At 54.0% G+C, this 20,156-nt stretch overlaps 1 protein-coding gene across 1 annotated transcript; it reads right to left on the bottom strand.

The window, feature by feature from the left end:
* Nucleotides 1-318: 318 nt before the first annotated feature.
* ZC3H12D (zinc finger CCCH-type containing 12D) lies at nucleotides 319-18,788 on the bottom strand (the record flags this gene model as incomplete). Its single annotated transcript, XM_080806699.1, has 5 exons — nucleotides 319-1,124; nucleotides 2,143-2,249; nucleotides 4,760-4,994; nucleotides 9,149-9,288; nucleotides 18,484-18,788. 5 exons carry the CDS (start codon nucleotides 18,786-18,788, stop codon nucleotides 319-321), a joined length of 1,593 nt encoding a protein of 530 aa, XP_080662825.1.
* Nucleotides 18,789-20,156: the final 1,368 nt, after the last annotated feature.

The following is a 20,156-nucleotide window of genomic DNA, read 5'->3' as shown; positions in this document are numbered from 1 at the left end:
TTGTCAAAACAGGCATGGAGTGTTCTAGACAAACCCTTGGAGCCGTCGGGGGACCCGTAGACTTCCACACATAAGACATCACTCCCTCCACGGAAGGGGCCAACCTTATTGACCTCCAGCAGCAAGCCCTGCAGTGTCAGGGAGGGTCATCGAGTGCCACCAGGAGCCCGGCTGAGGGTGAGGAAGCTGGCTTCCCTGACCATCTTTGAAGAAAAGGGGGCTGCACAGAGGCTCGCCCCAGGAGCAGGCTGACAACCCGCCCTGTCCAAGTGGTAGGGCAAGGCTGGGACATCACTTGCGGTGGCATTGGCGAGTTCCTTAGGATTTTCCCACAGGCGCACCAGACCTTTGGAATTTCTGGATGAGAAGGATGAGCCTGGTAACGTCGGAGAGCGCGGGGAACCGGGCCATGACGCTGTCCACCTGGTGCGGCGGGAAGATGCTGCAGAGCGCGATGCGCGCCCGCGCGCGCGCGTCCGCCTCGCTGGGAGCGGAGGGAGGCGGCGACACCGACGGTCCCCCGAAGGCGCCGTAGCCCCAGCCGCGTTCCGCCCAGGCCGAGCGGCCCGGGAACCGGCCGGCCGCCGGGGGAAGGGCGCGCGCGTTGGCGGGCCATCTGCGCTGGGGGAGCAGCTCACTGTGCGCGGCCCCGGGGACGTGCCCCCCACGCGGCCGGGTCGGCGGGCCGGACGGGCCCCGGGGACTCGGGAGGTCGGGCGGGGCTGCCGGGGTCGCAGAGGGCCCCCGCGCCACCCAGTCCGGACGGCGCAGCTGGGGCGTGAGGCCTGCGTCCCGAGGAGGCGTCCCGAGGAGCCCCGGGTCGTCGCTGAAGGTGAGCCGCGAGAAGCCGCCTTCGAGCGCCGCCACGTCGGCCGCCGGCCGCGCCGAGGGCAGGCTGAGCGCGCCGGGCTCCGGGGACCCCGGCCAGGCCGGGGCGGAAGCGCCTCGGGGGCCCTCCTGCTCCGCCCTGACCGCCGCCGCCAGCGCGCCCCTCAGCCGCTCCGCCTCCGCGCCTCGCCAAGCCCGCGTCTGCGCTCGCAGCTCGTCAGCCACCGCCAGCTGCGCCAGGTGCGGCCTCTCCGGGTGGTAGAACTTGCACTTGACGCCGTAGGTGCATTTCTTGCCTGGAAGGGGCGGGGCAGTGGTAGAGGGCGGGGTGAGACCTCGGGCGGGAGGACGAGGTGGGGAGAAGTGCCCTGGGGCCAGGTTAGAAGGGTGAGGGTGTGGTACGCTCCCCCACTCCCCCCACCCACAGTGGTGGAGGACGCTGAACCCAGTAATCTCAGCGTTGGGCAGGGAGATTGGCGGTGTGGAAACTCCCTTTGGCCAGGAACTGAGACCAAACCTCTAGATCCAATGACCTTCGACCTCCACTTCCCCAGGGACCCTGTGGATGGGGCCAGCCTTCGGGATAGGGTGGGGAGCAGGTGCTCGAGGCATAAGACCGCACCTCCAGTTCTGCCTCGGTTTCCACCATTGCCCTCTCCCTACTGGGTGTTCTAACAGAGGTGATCCTGTAATGTATCGCCCAAACCGGGACCCTGCTGAGGGCGGGAGCAAGAGGAGCCAACCTGAATGTATGTGCGGTCGCCTTCATTTTAACAAGAAGTGACTTTGAGTATCACCTAAGGTTTTTTAAACTTCTATGGACACAAGAAGCAAGACCTGGGATGTTAAACAAACAAACAAAACCCAACAATCTTGCCAAAGCAAGTTAGTGAAAGCTGGCTAGAAGCGCTGTGGGATAAAGTCCTTAATTCTTAATGGATAGCACTGACCAAAGTCCGTGAAGGGGTGGGGCAGGTTGCCCACACACGGTGCCAGGGTGCCAGGGGAAGGGACTGAGGAGGAGGAGTTTGGGGGTACACATAGCTTTCTTGCTTCCTGGATGCCGCTTAGCCCTGTGTATGACCCTCGCCTCTGGCCCTCACAAATCCTCCAGTGCCACTGGTACCATGATGTCTGTCCATCCTTGTAATAACCCAGCCAGCATGCGAGGGCCAGACAGGTTAAATTAGCTCTGCAGTGTCACCCAGCTAGGTAGGAGTGGACCCCGGACTAGAACCCGGGCTGCTGACTCTGCCCTGTACTGCCTTGATATGGGACCTGACCCAGGAGCATGGGGCGTGGGGAGCTACTCACCATAGGGGCAGTGCTGCCAGGATGGCTCTGGGGGCTTTGGCTTCCGGCTCAGGAAGTTGCTCAGAGTGGGTCCCCGGCGGCCCAGGGGGTCATCGGGGGGCATGAACCTGTAAACAAGCACAGGGGGGCAACTGCTGGACCCCCAGACGCTCACTCCTGGCACCTGTATGGGGAGTGGGCCCCAGCCAGCCGGTGCAAGAATGGCAGCACCAGGCATGGCGCCGGCCTGGGATCCCCATTCAGGGGCCCTTCTAGAGAACCCCCCAGAGGGTGTGTAGCATTTGAGAGCAGAATCACCCTTGCGTCTCATGGACCCTAGGAGGGGCCTAGCCCAGCTCGCAGAATCACCGAAGGCTCCTGGCTTCACACAAGTCCTACTTAGTGGGACTCTGGGTGGTTCCGGAGTCTGCATTGTAACAATTTCCAGGTGATTCTGACCCACTGAAATGGAAGCCTCATTGCTCTAGGGCTCCCCTGGGCCTCAGTTTGAAAGCAACTCTAAACTGCTTTCCCACTGACCTCAACAGAAGGGCCGAGACCTCCACGGGGCGGCAGACAGCCCTGGGCCTGTGAGCCCTGGCTCAGATCCCACTTCTCCCGTGTTGCCCCACAGCTCTGGACATAGGCTCGTGGGGGAGTAAATATTAATAGAGTTTCAAATGCTAGCAGAGAGCCAGTGAGGAAGCGGATCTCGGGGGGGGAGGGCACACAGAGCCTAGGTGACAGGCCCAGCCATTCCTCGGCAAACCCAGGGAGCTCTGGGGTTGGTCTCAGCTTGTGCGGCTCCCTGACCCCAGCCCTGTTCTTGGATAATACCAGCCTGCCCCTTCTCTGCCCCTTCCCATCTTCCTGGCATGTAGTTTCCCAAAGAAGGGAATGCATCCTCAGTGGGCCCACGGCTCAGAGAGGGAAAGGGTCCTCGGAGGGAAAACTCCCCTCCTTTAGTATCATCCATTTTTTATATGAATAGTTCTATTTCCAGGCGGCACTTCCAGGTCATACAAAGTTTCCACCAGAGGACTTGTGGACCCTAAATGGCAGGGCGAAGCGGGGCCTGTTTTTAATACGTTGGTGTCCCTCTGAGAGTCAAGGGTCATACGGAGTCCCACTGTGCAGACCATGTACACTAGGCCAGCCCAGAATGGGGCAATCCCCAGGCCCAGGCAGCCTCTGTGGCTCAGATCCCAGCTTCCCAGCTACACAGCCAGCTTCTCCGAGTTGGGCGCTGACCAAGAATCTTAGGGAGCCGCCCGCTGCGGTTATTAGAGGTTCCCAAAGGCTTCACCTCCTGCTCTCCGCCGGGCCTTGGCCACGGCCAGCTGCACCAAGAGGGCCCTATGGACGTGTCTGGGGCACTGGGGCGGGCGTCCTCTCCCACAGGCAGGCTCTGCCTCCTGGCAGTCAGGGAAACCTTCTGGCAGGCCCTTACCAGGGCCCAGTGCGTCAAAAGGACTTGGCTGGGGCCCTGGGCTGTCACCAGGCCAAGGGCAGCCATGATCCATCAGACCTCAGTGAGGATTTTCTGGAACCCACTGTTATCAGACTTGCCAGATTTCTCTGGGCCTGAACTAGATAGAGGGAACTGCTGGGCTGAGTACGTGGACATGACCATGGGGGCTACTGGAGGGTAGCTGCTTGCAAACGTCTGCCCTGGGGCTTAGGAGGGTGGGAGTCGGGACAAGCATGCCCACAAATGGCAGAGCCTCTTTTTGAAACCACACCTGCTGCCTCCAAAGCCCTAGCTCTTTGCTGAAGTGGGAGCGATGTCCCAGCTTGCTGTGCCCTCCCCACCCTAGGCTAGCCAGAGACCTATGCCCACCTTACCAGGCTCCTGGCCTTTGCCTTTAGCACACCTGAGGACATCTGCCTTGCTTTCTCCTCACCTTAGCTCCACCCGGGAGCCTCTGCCCAGCACCTGCTAATGGGTTCTCGCCTTGTGTCCCTGACATCGCCCTCCCCCAGCTAGAGCTGGGTGGTTCAGGGCAGACCTGACCCACGGGAACCAACCCTGGGGACAGAAGAACCAGCTAGATTCTTTTGAAAATTTCAACCAACAGGTAATGAGACAGACTCAATTCCAAGATCTTCACAACCCCAGGGAGATGAGTCCCACATGTAATTCAAAAGTTAAAAACAAAACAAGACAGAAACATAAAATAAGTGAATGGAAGTGCGATGAAGTTCAGATCTCCCCCAGGATGCCTGTTTCGGCACTCTTGCTTGCAGTCATAAACACCTTAAAAATAAAAGCAACATGTTGATGGTGCCCCAGCTTGTGCTTTGCCCACCTGTGGGCAACTCGGTGCCAGGTCAGCTGTGTGCGGGCATGGGAACAGAAAGGTCATGGACAGTTGAGACAAAATAGCCCTGCTGGGGAAAGGCGGTCACGAAAGAGAGGAGAGCCAGAGGGACAGGGAGAGATGATGCAGCTCAGGAGGGAGAGTGGGTGACTTCCAAGGGGCTCTGTCTCCAGGGCTAAGTGCCCTGTCCTTTGACATGATGTGCCCATGACTGCAAGCCCCACCCCCACCCTGGGCTTAGGCTGGTTGGAGTGGCTTCGTGCTGGTCACCCCAGCCCCCCACCCCGGGGGCCAGGGCCCCCTGTGCCGCCACATACCGGTCGTTGACGAAGGAGAACATGAGCAGCCTCTGCTCAATGAACCACTTCCACTCAGGGTTCTCACTCTGAAGGTCGCGGTAATTGTCGTTGGAGACGATGACCCCATCCAGCTCGTAGGCCACCTTCACGATGTAGCGGTCATCATAGCAGACCACCCGCTTGCCGTTCACCTTGCGGGACGGGGTGTACACAAGCACGGCCTGCCTCTCCAGCGCCTCCAGCACATGCTGCTCTGGGGGCCACAGGGCAGGCAGGACATAGAATGTGGCAGCTTCCGGGGCAGGGCTCCCACCCCCAAATCCATCCTCACACCCCCCAGCATACTCGGCCGCTCAGGGAGCCTCTCTGAGCCAGCTGCCTCCTCTCCCACCCATGGCCCAGCCTGGCAGCTCAGTGAGGAGCTGGGGGGTCCTGAGGGGCGTGTGCCAGCAGCCTGGGGTCAAGGGGATCCAAGTCATGACAGGATTCCCAGGAACGGTACTCAACAAGGCAGAGTCACTTCAGAAGGCACAGTGAAGCCACAGCTCTTGTCCTTCTGATGGTTACATGACATAAGGCCCTACCACACTAGACACCAGAGTCCTTCTGGAGAAAGACGGAATTTTAACTGGAATCCTGGCAATGCCAGTTACTAGAAGACTTGCAATCCCCCTGAAAGGCTCCAGCCGGGGCCCACAGCTCAGAGCCACTGTCCATCTTCCCCATGGTATAGGGGTCTGCTTGGGACACCTTCGGGATAGAGCCTCCCATACCACAGCTCTGAGGGACCCAAGAATGTAATAGGAGGTGTCTGGGATTAAGAATCTATAACCCGGGGGGGCAGCCTGGGTGGCTCAGTCATTAAGCGTCTGCCTTTGGCTTGGGTCGTGATCCCAGGGTCCTGGAATCAAGTCCCCGCGTAGGGGCTCCTTGCTCGGCAGGGAGCCTGCTCCTCCCTCTCCCACTCCCCCTGCTTGTGTTTCCTCTCTCACTGTCAAATTAAAAAAAAAAAAAAAAAAAACTTTAAAAACAAAACAAAAAAAAAGAATCAATAACCTGGGGGCTCCTGGGTGGCTCAGTGGGTTAAGCCTCTGCCTTCGGCTCAGGTCATGATCTTAGAGTCCCATGATCGAGCCCTGCATCAGGCTTTCTGTTCAGCAGGGAACCTGCTTCCCCCTCTCTCTCTGCCTGCCTCTCTGCCTACTCTTGACCTCTCTCTCTCTGTCAAATAAACAAATAAAATCTTTAAACAAACAAACAAACACCTATAACCTGGATTCTTGTCTCCACTCCCACTTGTAGGCACCTCATCCCTCTCTGAACACCAGATTTTGCATTTACTATGAAATGAGGATAGTGAGTCCTCCTTCACATCCTCAGTGTCTGTGAGCAGACTGGATGAGCTCACATGGGCGACAGTTCCCACGTAGACCGGTGAGGAAGTGAACGCATTTCACGTAGCACAAGGTCTCTTATGGGAGCTAAAATCCACATTCCTGGAAAGTTTACTCTTTGACCTTAGCTGTGCCTTTGGGGGCATGCCAAAGAAAATCCCTTCTACCGGTAACAGTTACTCAGGACTTGGAAGAACATCAGCGCCTCCTTCACAAATTGTTTCTTCCCTCAAGTCGACATCCTTTCCTACATGACATGGTTTCCAGACTTTTAAAAAAGTACACAATGCGTAGAGGGTACAAAGTGTACTTTTTAAAAAGCCACCTGCACAGCACTCCCTCAGAGAAGTCACCCACCCCGTGAGCGCCCCCCCCACTTTGCTGCTCCCCTCAACGTAGCCCAAAGTGTAGAACTTTGTGTTTATAATTCCCTTCCTTTCATTTTCAAAAATGTGTAGGTTTCCATTCCCCAAAACGACTTTGTTCAAGGTGATCAGGACCCTCTAGACTTTACACAATGGAATCTCGTGTACATATTCTCCTGCACTTGCTTCCTTCCTTTAACGTCGTGTCGGGGAGGTTGAGCCGTGTCCACAGGTTCACTGCTCTCGGTTCTGCATGTAAGTCCCCCCCGGGGGACAGAGGTACAAGGATTTCTCTAGGGCATACCTCTAAGAGCGATATTGCTGAGTCGCAGGGAAAGGCACTTTCCACAAGACAATGCCGAGTTGTTTTCCAAAGTGGGTATATCAAGTTACAACCTAACATAGCATTTTAGTAAACTTTGTCAATGCTTGGCATTTTCAGGTTTCTGAATGCTTGCCAATCTGGTAGGTGTACAGTGGCCTCTTATTGTGATTTTATTTTGCATTTTTTTGGATACTAATGAGATTGAGCATCTTTTCATATGTTTATTGGCCTTTTATGTTTTCTCTTGGGTGAAAGGCCTATTCATGCTTTAGTTCATCTTTCTCTTGGTCCTTTGTCTTCGTCTTATTAATTTGGAGAAGCTCTCTATAGATTCTGGACAGTAATCCTTCATCAGGAATGTGTGACGGATGGCCTCTCCCAGTTCAAGGCTTGTCTTTTCATTTTTTTGTTTTTGTGGTATCCACTAATGAACAGAAGCTTTTATTTTAACACAGGCAAATTTATGAATCTTTCCCCTGAAGATTTGCACTTGTCATGACTTGTTTAAAAATTCCTTCCCTACCCCAAAGTGATTTCCCTACCCTTTACCCATACTCCATTTAAATATTACACAACTGTTGAGAACTGCCATTTCCCATGTTCAGACACTGAAGAATGATTGGGGTAACTGGCTCCTGGTAGAGAACTAAACACAAGTATCTATCCCCACCTCCTTCTCATGGTTCCATTGAAGCGGCAATGAAGAAGTACACAACGGGGCGGGGGTCCATAATCACATTAAAATGGGCCAAGGAATAGCAGCAAACCCAGGATAACAGCAAAGAAACCAGGAGAGCAGCAAATCCAGGAAACCATATTGACCCCATAGCACAGTGCTCGCTTCAGCAGCACATACACTAACATTGACCCCCTAGCACATTGGGAGCCACAGTCCAGAATGTGTGTAGAAGGCTGAAGGGGGCGCCTGTGTGGCTCAGTCGGTTAAGCGTCTGCCTTAGGCTCAGGTCATGGTCCCAGGGTCCTGGGATCGAGTCCTGCACTGGGGCGCCCTACTCAGCGGGGAGCCTGCTTCTCCCACTCCTCCCTGCTCTTGCACTCTCTCATTATCTCTGTCACTATCTCTGTTTCTCTCTCTCTCTCTCTAATAAATAATACAATCTTTAAAAAAATAAAAATAATTTTTAAGAAAAGAAACTATTAAAAAAAAAGGCTGAAGTGGATTGGGTGCCATTCTCCCTGCAAAGGCCAGAGCATTCAGGCCGGGGGAGAGGGAGTGGGACGAGGGCAGAGTCAGGGTAAGAGCTACTCCAGGGGCTGCTGCATCCACCTTTTCCCTACCCTTACCACTATGAAGAAACTGAGGTGTCACTAGGAAGGGGGAGTTTGCCGTGTGGCCTTTGACCCCGAGTAAAACCATCGTGGTTGTGGCATTGCAGTCAACATGGGCTGAGCTGCCCAGACTCCTGCCTGCTGGGTCTGCCCGAGCGAGATCTGCCGGTCAACACTGACGGCCCGCCCAGCCGCTCCAGGAAAGAGCCACACACCAGGGGAGAAAACACAAGGAAATCACATAGATATGGATCTAAGCTCTAACCAAACTGGCTCTTTATCCACAGATAAAAACTGGCCACCAAAAAATCACCAGACTTTTGAGAAGATGTAACAGCACACACACATAAAGGGAGAGAGAGAAAGAGGTGGGGGAGAGGTGATGAACAAAGAGAAGTGGCACCCCCAAAATAAACAGCATTCACTGAACTGAAGAGAACTTTTTAGACTCTGTATTACAACAGAAATAGTCTACGGAGACTTCATCTCTAAGACAGGAGTGTCATTTCATTTAAGAAAGAAAGGCGGAAAATCTGAAAGAGAAGAATCGGTAATTGGTGACCATGGACAGAATTAAACACAACACCAAAAGCTTTTGGTTAAAAGGCTGAAAGAGGGGTGCCTGAGGGGCTCAGTCGGTTAAGCATCTGCCTTCAGCTCAGGTCATGATCCCAGAATCCTGGGATCAAGCCCCATGCCAGGCTCCCTGCTCAGCGGGGAGTCTGCTTCTCCCTCTCCCTCTGCACACAATAATTTGGGGGACTGAATCCTTCACACTAAAAGACAAAAAAAATCTGTTTATTCATCTATTCAACAACTATGCACTGAGCACCTACTGCAGGGCAGGTACTGTGCTAGGTGCTAGCGCTATGGCAGTGAGTATCCACAGTCAGCGCTTTTGGGAGCTTACAGTCCAGGGAGGAAGACAGATATTATCACACCAATAGCTAAGTAGGTAATTGACTGTAACTGTCCCGAGTACTTCCAAGGAAAGACGGACAGTACTTCATGAGCATATCTCTGCTACACCTACCTCTAATAGGGGTGTCGGATCTCGGTGGGTCTTTCCTCCAGGATGGGACAAAAACTTTGATGTAGGTGTGTCCTCTGTCCCTGAACCAGTCCACAGCCAGCTGGATTCCCCGGCAAGAGAAGGCTTCTTTATTTCCATGGCTACAAAGGGAAAACAAAGAAATCTGTAGAGTCACAGGAAGGGTTCCAGAGTGATTTCCCCTGGGAGTATCCTGAATCACAGTCTCCTAATCAAAGGGAATCAGGGAAATCTGCATTTTAAAAATAGTTCATTCTTTGCAAAAAGTGTATCCCTTAACTGGCACCGCGCAGCGTGTGATGGTACGTATGTGGACAGGGCACTGGGCTCTAAGGGTCGTGCGTTCCAAGGAGGAATAGACAAGACCCCCCTTTTCGCCTGAAGCTGATAAGGATCAAGACGGGATGGAAGAGAGTGGCCATCTGCAGAATGCTCTTGTCCTAAGCGAGGGGTGTCAGTATGTCATGGGGCTCCCCAAGTCCAAGTAAGGAGGCCAATGCGCCCCCCCCAAATGCCCCTGAAGTGTCGATGGAGGCAGGAAAGAGAGAGCAGCATGAGAGGAGGCCCAAGACCAGGCAGAGCCTTGCGTGCCTTCCTGAAGGCTTTCTTCCCCTAAGACCAATGAGAAGCCATAGAAGGGTTTGAAGACTGGGGGGTCGACGTGATGTGATGTGATCCAATCCTGGGTATGTTTCCCAAAGCTGTAGCACAGCGGACGCTAAATTGGAAAGGAGCAAAGTGGGGGTGAAGTCCCAGGTAAGAAGTTGTCACAGTCATCACAGCAAAACTAGATAATGACATGGGCCACATGGGTGGTGTCGGAGAAGGGAGAAGGGGAGCTGAATGTGAGAGATATTTAGAAGAGAAAAATCTCTAGAATGTGGTGACTGACGGGATAAAGGATGATAGAGAAGAAGGCTCTGAGGAGGCCTCCAGACCTCTTGCTTGTGCAGCTGTGGGCTCCCGGTTGACCCAGGGTGTTCTGGAGGAGGACAGGGTGTGGAGGGAAAGAGTTCTGTCATGGACACACAGCAAGGGGGAGAAGCCTCTTCGAGGTCTGGGTGGAAAGGCTAAGGACACAGCTGGAGTCCAGAAGAGAGTTCTGGGCGATGTGCTCACACAGCGGCTGGAGCCGTGGCACGGAGAGAATGGCCTGGCTCCCTGGAGGGAGAGCGAGAGGCCTGGAAGATGGGTCTGGGGGAACTCTGGACTCAGCAGCTGGTTACGGGGAGAGTGGGGCAATCTCACAGGAGAGACAGAAAGGGTCTACCAGGTCACAGGGGAGTTAACCAGAGGAGGCCGGCATTGTGCAAGCCACAGGAAAGAGGCAGCCGGGTGCTTCTCAGAGGGACACACGAAGTCTGAAAACATCCCTCAGACTGAGTCTGTGCAGGTCAGTGATGTTTTGCTGGCAAGGGAGACAAGTAAATAGACCTGAGATGATGAGACTGCAGAATCAGACTTAGCCCTGGGTTCCATTCAGCCTGGCCTCAAGGTGAGGTCATTCTCTGCTCTGCTTCCTGCCCAGCCACCTGCACAGCCTACAGCCCTGTATCCTGGCAGGCACCTTCTCCACGCCTACCACAGGACCTTTGAACCGGATATTTCTTATCCTCTTGGCCTGGTCCATGCCTCCTTCTCCTTCAGATCTCACCTTCATCTCTACTTCCTCAGGAAAGCATCCCCTAACCCTTATTCTGAGTCCTCAGGGGACTAATCCCAGTTGAAGGATGACACCCACCCTAGGAGGAACAGGTCTCTCCCTCTCCTAAGTCACAAGCTCCTTTTGCTCCCCACTGAATTCCCAGCACCTGGCATGGTGCCCAATGATGGGTAGCAGGTCAGTAAAAATGTGTTGAGTACAGGAGTGGCTAAGAAGACACAGGTCCTTTGAGCAGCTAGAGGAGGAACAGCCCCAGGGGAAGAGTTGGCTAGAAAGACCTCAACACAGGGAAGGCTCGGCATGCCTAGGGACCAAACAGAGAACAGAGTGACTGGAGGCATGGAGAGGGGGCAAAGGGGAGAGTTGTATAGGTTCTCAAAGAGCCGAGGGTCACCAGGACCCCGTCTGCTGAAAAGCCTGGTCTCCAGCAGCCCGCCTACATCCAGACAAGGACAACGCTCCCGATTTTCATGCTGCAGTTTGTCTTGGGCACAGCCCCTCCTGCTGTTTCCTCCGAGGGGTCAGGAGAGGTCTGGGTTTGCAAGAGAAAAATGGGAGTCTCTGGAAACACGATCTCCACTTTGTGGAGAGACTGAAGGAGAACTCGGAACTGCTTGGGTTCCAGTGACAATCACGAACCAGGCCTTGCGTCCTCCATCGGTAGTGTCTTCCGGTTTAGAGAAAATAGCCCTCTGGCCACGGAGGCCCCACTGGGAGGCTGATGCAAACAGTAGGGAGAAAAAATGTCAGCGTCTGTGGTGAAAGGAAGAGGAAGTGGACAGCCTGTCCCTCTGCCCCAGCGGAAGCTGAAAAAAGAAAGGCGACGGAGGGAGAAAGAAGGGGTCCTTCCCAGGGCCCTCACCCCTGCATTCCCCAACTGCTCTACCCCCTGAGCCAGAAGCAGAGGGGTGAGGGTAGAAACCTCAGGATGGGTGCAAAGAGGAGGCCGAAGGCTTTTCGGAGAAATCCTGGTTTTAGCAGATGCAGCCTCCCAGGGGGCTACGGGGGTGCCTTGGAGGAAAGGGGCAGACAGGTGAGCTGGAAGCAACATTTCTGGATCCCTTGCATGCCCGCAGGCCTGATGGATTGTCTGAGGCCTGGGGATGGACAAACAGGCCCCTGGAGGGGGACAGAACTGTAAGCCAGGATGGCATCCCAAAAGGCCAAACGGGACCAATGACCTTTCTCTGCTGACCCTTCTAGAAGACAGGCCAGGCCAGGCCAGACCAGCCACCCTTTAGCAGAGACCAGTGAGGGTCCCAGACCCCCCTCTCCCAGCCAGCATTAGGTCTCTAAGCCCCCGGATGCCATTTTCGAGAAGCGCAGGGGAGAGGAAAATGAACCCCAAATCATCCAGAAGGCAGAAGACACTTAGATATCACAAATTGGTAAGTTTAGGTTTGCTTTCTCTGCTACCTAAACAGGTAGGGAAGAGATCGCATCTTCCCCAGAGAAGGTCTGTTTTCTGTGCACATTAAAGCAGGAATGTGAACAACTGAAGACACTCCATCCCCAAACATGCCTCTGTCTATGGCAACGAGGTCTCCCCTCCATCAGTTCCCTAGTAAACATATCACTGCCACAATTCTTTTAAAATGGTTTCTCGAGTTCTCTCTTTTCTGTGACTTCCCGTCTCTTTCTGTGACTGCACACCTTTGTGGGTGGGTGGCTGGAGGGGCCACATTCAGTGAAGAGGTTGAGCCCAGTCCCTCTGAAAAGGCACAGGTGAGCAGGGCAATGAGTTCTGGTGACGGGCAGGACCGCAACCTGCAGGGATCCCCCTGGGGGCACGTGGAGGGAAGGAGTGGTAGTTCAGGAGTTCAGGAAGAGAAAAACTGAGGAATGGTGCTACCATCCGCTTCATGCAGCAAAAACGGGTCCCATGGCCTCTTTCACACAAGACTCCAAGATGGCGGACCCTTAGCCAAGAGTTTCAAAAGGGCAACAAATACCGTGAAGTCCAGGAGAAGATGGACCAAGCACACATCAGCTCGTAGCCTTTCTCCCCTCCCTAAGAAGTCTTCTCCCTTCCAGCTTTGACTCCAGGTAAGGGAAGTCAGGGACTAATCCCTAGAGTCACTTAAGCTGTTGTCTCTGGAATGCAGGGTTTTTACTCAGGTCCGTGGTTCTGCAGGACTGGATTCCCACACACCCCACCCCAACCTCCCCTCTGAGCCTTCTGGTCTCTTTTGAGATGTGGAGACTATTATTGTTCAATCCTTGCCACATATATATTTTTTTTAACCAACCTCAAAACCCCATTATGGCTGCCCTATTTTTGACCACAGAAAGCCCCAGGCCATGGCAGGATTGAAGCCACAAGCAGGGACCACCTTCTCGCCGAGTTGGGGGGGGTTCCTCTCTCTAGGAGCTGGCAGAGCTCCCAGTCAGGCAAGAAAGCCCCATGGTCGCCCTAGGACCACACCGCTTGGCACACAGATGAAAATGCAGAAGCCGAAAACACCTGCTCCTTTGTGCAGCCCTCCACTCACTCAGCATCGATTTGTGAGCAAGGCTCTGTGCTGGGTCCTCAGAGACCAGTGAACAGGACAGCCCTCCCTGCTTCCTGGAGCTCATGTTTAATATTTGTGGAGTCGTATGTACCGGGCCACTTGGCACTCGGCGCTCCAGTCATTACAAGGAGCGCCTGAGGAAGTGACCGTCCTCCCACTGTACCCTTGAAGAAACTAAAGCAAAGAAATGTGCCCAATTCCCTGATCTAATGACAGGTCTCAGAGCCTGACCTGTGGGGTTGCAAACTCCTCCGCCTCCATCTCTTATCCCGAGCGTTCCTGCCCCTCCCAGTCGCTGCCCCTGGAAGCAAGACAGTAACTCTTTTGGAGCTTAAGTCACCTGCTGTTACAAGGCTGGAGTTGGGGGGAAGGACCTTAGCTCTTTTTTTTTTTTTTAAGATTTTATTTATTTATTTGATAGAGAGAGAGAGAGATCACAAGTACACAGGCAGAGAGAGAGGAGGAAGCAGGCTCCCCACTGAGCAGAGAGCCCAAGGTAGGTCTCGATCCCAGGACTCTGAGATCATGACCTGAGCCGAAGGCAGAGGCTTAACCCACTGAGCCACCCAGGCGCCCCAGGGCCTTAGCTCTTATTAACAGTTCACTGCAAACCAGCTCCCCAGGGAGCTGAGAGCCAGGCCCTGGGAAAAGGAGACAGAGGAGGGAGGTTTTGAATAAAGGGAGGGTGGTAAGGGGAAATGGGCGTCAGCCTGAGGCAGACTTTGTCTGGGGCAGCCAGGGTTCTGCAGCCCTTTACGGGAAGGAGCCCTCCTCGCGACTCATTGCTGTCGCAGTCTCTTGCCCAGGAGGTTCTGCAGAAGTCAGCAGCTCACAGAACCGTCCCTTGGAGTGTGCGGTGGCGGTGGCGGGGTGGGAGGAAAGGAAAAGAGAAGTGGTGGTCCCTTCAGAGCATGAGCTATGAAGGCACGCCACTCTTTCCATTCCGTTTCTTATTTGGGGTTAAACTGCAAACACCTGGAACCTGGAGTTTATAGCCTTTGCCCCAAAAGATCTTTCCCCAGCTCACGTCAGGGGGAAGAGAGAGGGTGGCCTCTGGAAGAGGGGGCACCTTCATCTCGGAGAAGGAGAAACAGGTGCAGACCTAGCCAGCATAGGTCAGAGGCAACTCAGGAGCTCCATAGCAGGTGTGGCCCCCAGCCTTGGAGGGCAGCCTCCACTAGTAACCCACGGGGGGTGGGGGAGGAGGCTGAGGAACCCCGACCCCCTTGCAGGCCTGAGGTCAGATCACTGAAGATTCGTGACTCCAGAACAAGTCAGATTTTGTTGAGGTTTCCAAGAGTTTAAAAATGTACATGAGAACCCAAACAAAAAGCCCTGTGCACCTCAAAATGAGGGCACATTTACATGAAACCTTCGTCTGGGGGCAGCAAGAGGATGTGAAATTATCAGGTGGTTTTTCGCCCAAGCTGAAGTCCTTCCAATCTCTCTTTTCCGGCATTTGCCTACAGAATGCACCACCCAGGGGGCGGCAGTCAGCCCCTGAGAAGCCACGCAGCTCCTAACACACAGTCCACGAAAGCCACCATCTGGTTCAAGCCTGCTGGACCCTGTCCTCAGGGTCAAGTGCGACGCCCTCGAGTACACTGAGCCCACACCCTCCTCTCTCCGGTATGGACATGCGTGTGCATGTGCACAGGCCCACCCACGCCCCTTGAAGGTGCGGGGACTGTGCAGGCAAATCAGTCTTTGCTCAGCTCTGCCAGAGCCACGGGCCAGAGCCACGGGTCAGTGCACATGTGCGGCCCTCAGCGCACGTTCCCAACATGCTGGCGGCAGCAGGAGAGGCATCCTGGGCACCGGTCCTGCAAAGACCACCTGCCCCCTGGTGTGGGAGTGACGGTACCCAGCAGAGCCTGTCTGCAGCAGGCAAGTCAGGGCTCATCCTGCCTGGAAAGGGCTCTGGTCCGCACAGGCAGCTTCTGGCACCAGAATAGAAGTCCATGGGGTCAGTCTCCCACTCTGAGACACTTTCGAAGGCTGGAAAGCCAAAGCTGCACAGCGCTGGACAAAGTGCAGAACTTTGGGAAGAGCTCTGGAAGCAGAGCCTGGCACTTAACAGCTCTGTGACCTTGGGCAAGTAACCTATCCTCTCTGAACCTCTGCAGAAGAAGAGAAATTCCTTTATAAGAAAAAGGCATTTAATGCATAAAATAATCACCTTGAATCCTAGAATGTTACTGGTGGAAAGCCACTGAAGATGTTGATAATGATGATGATTTCATCCAACCTCTTAATTGTATAAACAGGGCTCAAAAAGTAAGGTGACCCACTCCGAGGTCACACAGCTGAAAAGCTAGATCTGTACGGTCCAACACATAGGCACTCACCACAGGTGGCTATTTACATTTAAATTCAAATTAACTCAAATTAACTCAAATTTAAAATTCAGGTCCTTGGTCACGATAGCCACATTCCAAGTGCTTAGTAGCCCCATGTGTCCAGTGGCCATCGTAATGGACAGTGCAGGTATAGAACTTTCCATCATCAAAGGGAGTTTTGTTGGGCAGGTCTCAGCTAGAGGTCAGGACTGAGAGCTTTGGACTCTTGTCGGCTCCTGGGGGCAGCAAGGACATGTGCTCCAATCTGCCTTTTAAGTCCTTCCCCACTTCTTCCAGGGCCAGACAGCAGATGAAGCTGTAGCCTCTTCAAAAGCAGAGAATGGGCAAATCTGTGACACTACAAAACCTCAGGAAAGGAGAATTTTCAGAAACCACGTTTCTGAGGTTAACTGAGTTTTGAGGTCAGCAGATCATAACTAGACACTATGTTGGGTTTCAAACTACCCATTGCCTCTAAAGGGTGAGCCCCACTGAAATCTGTCCTTTGCAACTGGGACTGGGTGGAGCCTGAAGGTCATGGGTCATGTGGGAGCTGGCTGGAGGACACAGTAGGAGGACACTGTTGTCGGAGAAGGAGCAGGGGATGGGGTAGGACCTCAGACCCCAGCATCTCCCAGACTTGCCCCCGAGCAAACCAAGTCCCACCCACCACCTGGTGGTTGTGCAATATATCTTTTTTCCTAACTAAGGATGCAGGGGTGGGATGTTTGTGTGCGTATAGACACGTGTGTGTGCACAGATATGTCCACACGCTGAGACCTCACACAGATACACGTGTGATCGTTGACTGAGATGCTGTTTAGGCAGCAAGTGTGTGAAAGCATTAGAGCTCTAACACACTCTTTATAACAGCTTGAGTGATGGCTTTCATTTGTCACCCACGCAGATGGAGCATGAAGGGGTTAAAAGGATGACAACCGTGGGAGGTGGGGGTAGGAATAAATGGGTTTATCTGGAATGCATCGTGGTCACACACAAGGAGAAGATGCCATTCAAGTTTGAATTCCAAGCAGCAACAGAGATTTTCATCAATAGAAAATCCTCCACCACCACCCTATCAAAACAATTTCTAAAAGCTGTCTGCTCCCCACGAGAGCTTGCCCACACTTTCCTGTAGCACCTGACATAGTCCTTCTAGCCCACAGCCATTCTTCTGATCTGGGATCACAGAGCTGGTACAATCTTAGGGCTGGAAATGTCTTCACTTTAAGAAATACCCTTTTAGGGGCGCCTGGGTGGCTCAGTGGGTTAAAGCCTCTGCCTTTGGCTCGGGTCATGATCCCAGAGTCCTGGGATCAAGCCCTGCATTGGGCTCTCTGCTTGGCGGGAGCCTGCTTCCTCCTCTCTCTCTGCCTGCTTCTCTGCCTACTTGTGATCTCCGTCTGTCAAATAAATAAATAAAATCTTAAAAAAAAAAAAAAAAGAAATACCCTTTTACCTTTAAAGCTTCCTTTCCACAGATATCCAGAAGGAGAGGGGACTCATCCTGCTTGGAGGCCAGGTCCCCCTCACAATCCTTAGACTTTCCAGGACACTCAGAACCTTTAAAATTCTTAAAAGTCCTTCCAACTCTCCCTGATATCTCGAATTAAGCAGGATTTCATAGGCTGACCTGTCAGGTCCCTACACGTGAGCATATGTGCTGATGTCCCAGAGAGCCCAGGACCAGCCCAGGGTGACCAGGCTGGCTCAGTCTTGACCCAATACTCTCAGGACATGTAGAGCGGGACCCCTAGGGACAGTACCTAGAGCTGGGCCATTCTGGGTGGAACCATTCCAAACTTCTGTCTTGCAGTGCCAAGTTCCAAGTAAGCCCCAGCCCCCTAGGGAAAGCCGTTGGATCTGTCAGCCAAAGGACAGACACCCTCCTGACTCATTGAGCACTGTGGATCACACAGCTTTTGTCAATTCCAGCCAGTGGCTCAGCATTTGAAGGGAGAAGTCATCTGTTTACAGCTACGAGGGACCGATTTCTTACAGATCTGCCCTTTGCCTGCCTATAACTCAAGACCGTAGCACAAAACTGCCCTTGTATGAATACAGCCTCCTCCTAGCCCCATGTGGAGTGTGGCTGAGACTGTGAGATTGTCTCTAAGCCAAATGTAGCCATGCAGGCATCAGGTGCTCGTTGCGGAAACACACAAAGATGCCCAGACCACTGTATCTGCAGCTCACAGGCCGCAGGTGCATGTCTCAGACCAGCTGGGGAACCACAGCACCACCAGCCACCGGTGGGGAGCAGCCCCCAGGAGACGGCTTCCCACTCAAGCACCTTTTCCCATCTGGTTCTAGTTACTCTGAGAGAGGCTGCACAGCTATCTATCTATTAGCCTGTGTCCCAGAAGACACTTGAGGTGCTGTGACTTTCCCAATCCCACGGCTGGTCAGGGAGACTCCAGCTGAGAAGCCACAATCTGCCATCGCCCAACGCCAGGCTCCTCCCTGGTTACCCATAGCCCTCCTCAGTAGAGAGCCTCTCCCTGGGTTGATATGAAAGCAGGAACTACCTGCTGAACGCTTACTCTTTGTCAGGCACTGTCCTAGGCACTAGGTGCAGCTCCAGGTCTTACAACTACCTTCTAGGGAGGTTTTATACACAGAGTACAGATGGAAAAAGTGAGGCTCAGAGAGATTAAGTGACTTACTAAAGGCCGCACAGCTACCAAGGGGATGGAACAGGGATTCAAAGGCCCATCCGTTAGCCCCCAAACTCTTTGGACCAAACCACTGTAAAGAGGGACCGTCCTCCCAACCCTGAGGCTACAGGATGAAGGGAAGTACCTCATTGCCACGTTGCTGCCATCGATCACTATGGGTCTCAAGGAACCTGCAGGGTCTCCGCAGTCCTCTTCCAGCTCCGCCGCCGGCCTGCGCTGGACAGAGTCCAGGGTGGCGCAGGAGCCCCTGGGAACGAGCAGGGGCGCCCCGCTGCCCTCACCGGCGCCCGGGCGACTGCCGGCCTGGATCAGCTCCCGCAGCACGTCGTTGACCAGGGCGCCCTCCCCTAGTTTGCCCAGCACCTTGACCACATCCTCCCGGCTGTAGCCCAGCTTCTGGAAGAACTCCATCTTGCTTGAGCGCTCCATGCTGCAGCAGCTGGGCCCCCAGTTCCTTCTGGCAGGGCCACGCGGTCATGAGCTAAAGAGAAAAAGCCTCCATCAGGTGTTTTGCGAGCCGCCTGGCCTAGAGACTGTCGGGTTACTGAGGGCAAATTCTGCACACTCCCTCCCCGCCTTATCTGTCAGGAAATCATGTTGCCTGGTCCCCTTGGGGATTTTCAGTTGCTCAGTGTGGTTGGGGAGCTGCAGATGCAATCGTGCTGCTTTTACTAGAGCACCTTCTGAGGCCTTCAGCCCCCCCCCCAGCACCCTTACCCCCCCCCTCCCCAAGGACCCTCTGGTCAGAGACACCGAGGGCAGCTGAGCAGACCACCCAGCGCTGGGAACATTTGTGCACAGACAGGCCAGAGGAATGTTCCTGAGGCTCCCTCACTCCGTCCTGTGCTGAACAGCAGCCCCACCCCCCAAGTTCATACACTGAAGCCCTATCTCCCAGTCCCTCAGATTGTGACTGTTTGTGGAAAGGGTCTCCAAAGAGTTGATTAAGTTAAAATGAGGTCATTAGGGTGATCCCTGATCCGGTATCACTAGTGTCCTTATAAGAAGAGGAGAGTTAGGGACAGCTAGGTGGCTCAGTCGGTTAAGCCTTGGACTCTTGGTTTCGGCTCAGGTCATGATCTCAGGGTCTCGAGATTGAGGCCAGCTCTGTGCTCAGTGGGGAGTCTGTCACCCCCCTTCCCGCTGCCCCTCCCCCCGCCACTGTGTGTGCGCGCTCTCTCCCTCTCTAAAATAAGTAGATCTTAAAAAAGAAATAGTCATGAAATTATAGTTCCTGTGAAGAAAAATGAAACAATGCTCAAGTAAAAAGAATAAAAAGATACAATATCTCTTCATACAAACTCCAGATCCCACTTGCCTCTCCTGCTCTTTGTATCCTTCCCGTGCTTTTCCGATGCCGTGACTTGCGGATCCAATAGATCCACACATACACTGTCTTAGCCCGGTTGTTTTTCCATAAATAGATGAGTATTCAGCCACTTGCTTTTCTTATTAAAAATTCATCTGGGAACCCTTTCTGTGCCGGTGTATCTGTTCCAGGTTTTGCTGTATCCCCTGCATCGAGGACAGCGCCTGGCCCAGCGGACTCTCCACGCAGATTTGCCCAGTGAACCTGGCAGGTAACCGTCCACTAGATGATGGAAGCAGAGCTTGCCTTCCCTTTGCCCCTGTTACAGATCAGGCTCAACGCACCCCTGCGCGCACCCAACCTGTCACCTGCCCTCTTCCCAGCAGCACAGGTGCCCCACCTCCCCTCCCTAGTCTCCTGCCCGCACCCGCACCCTCGGCAGCAACCACGTCTTCCTACCAGGTTCTCAGCGGGACTCCCGGTTCTCT

Source organism: Martes martes, assembly GCF_963455335.1.
Source record: "Martes martes genome assembly, chromosome: 6".
NCBI classification, from domain to species: domain Eukaryota; kingdom Metazoa; phylum Chordata; class Mammalia; order Carnivora; family Mustelidae; genus Martes; species Martes martes.
This window is presented reverse-complemented; position numbering and strand designations above follow the sequence as displayed.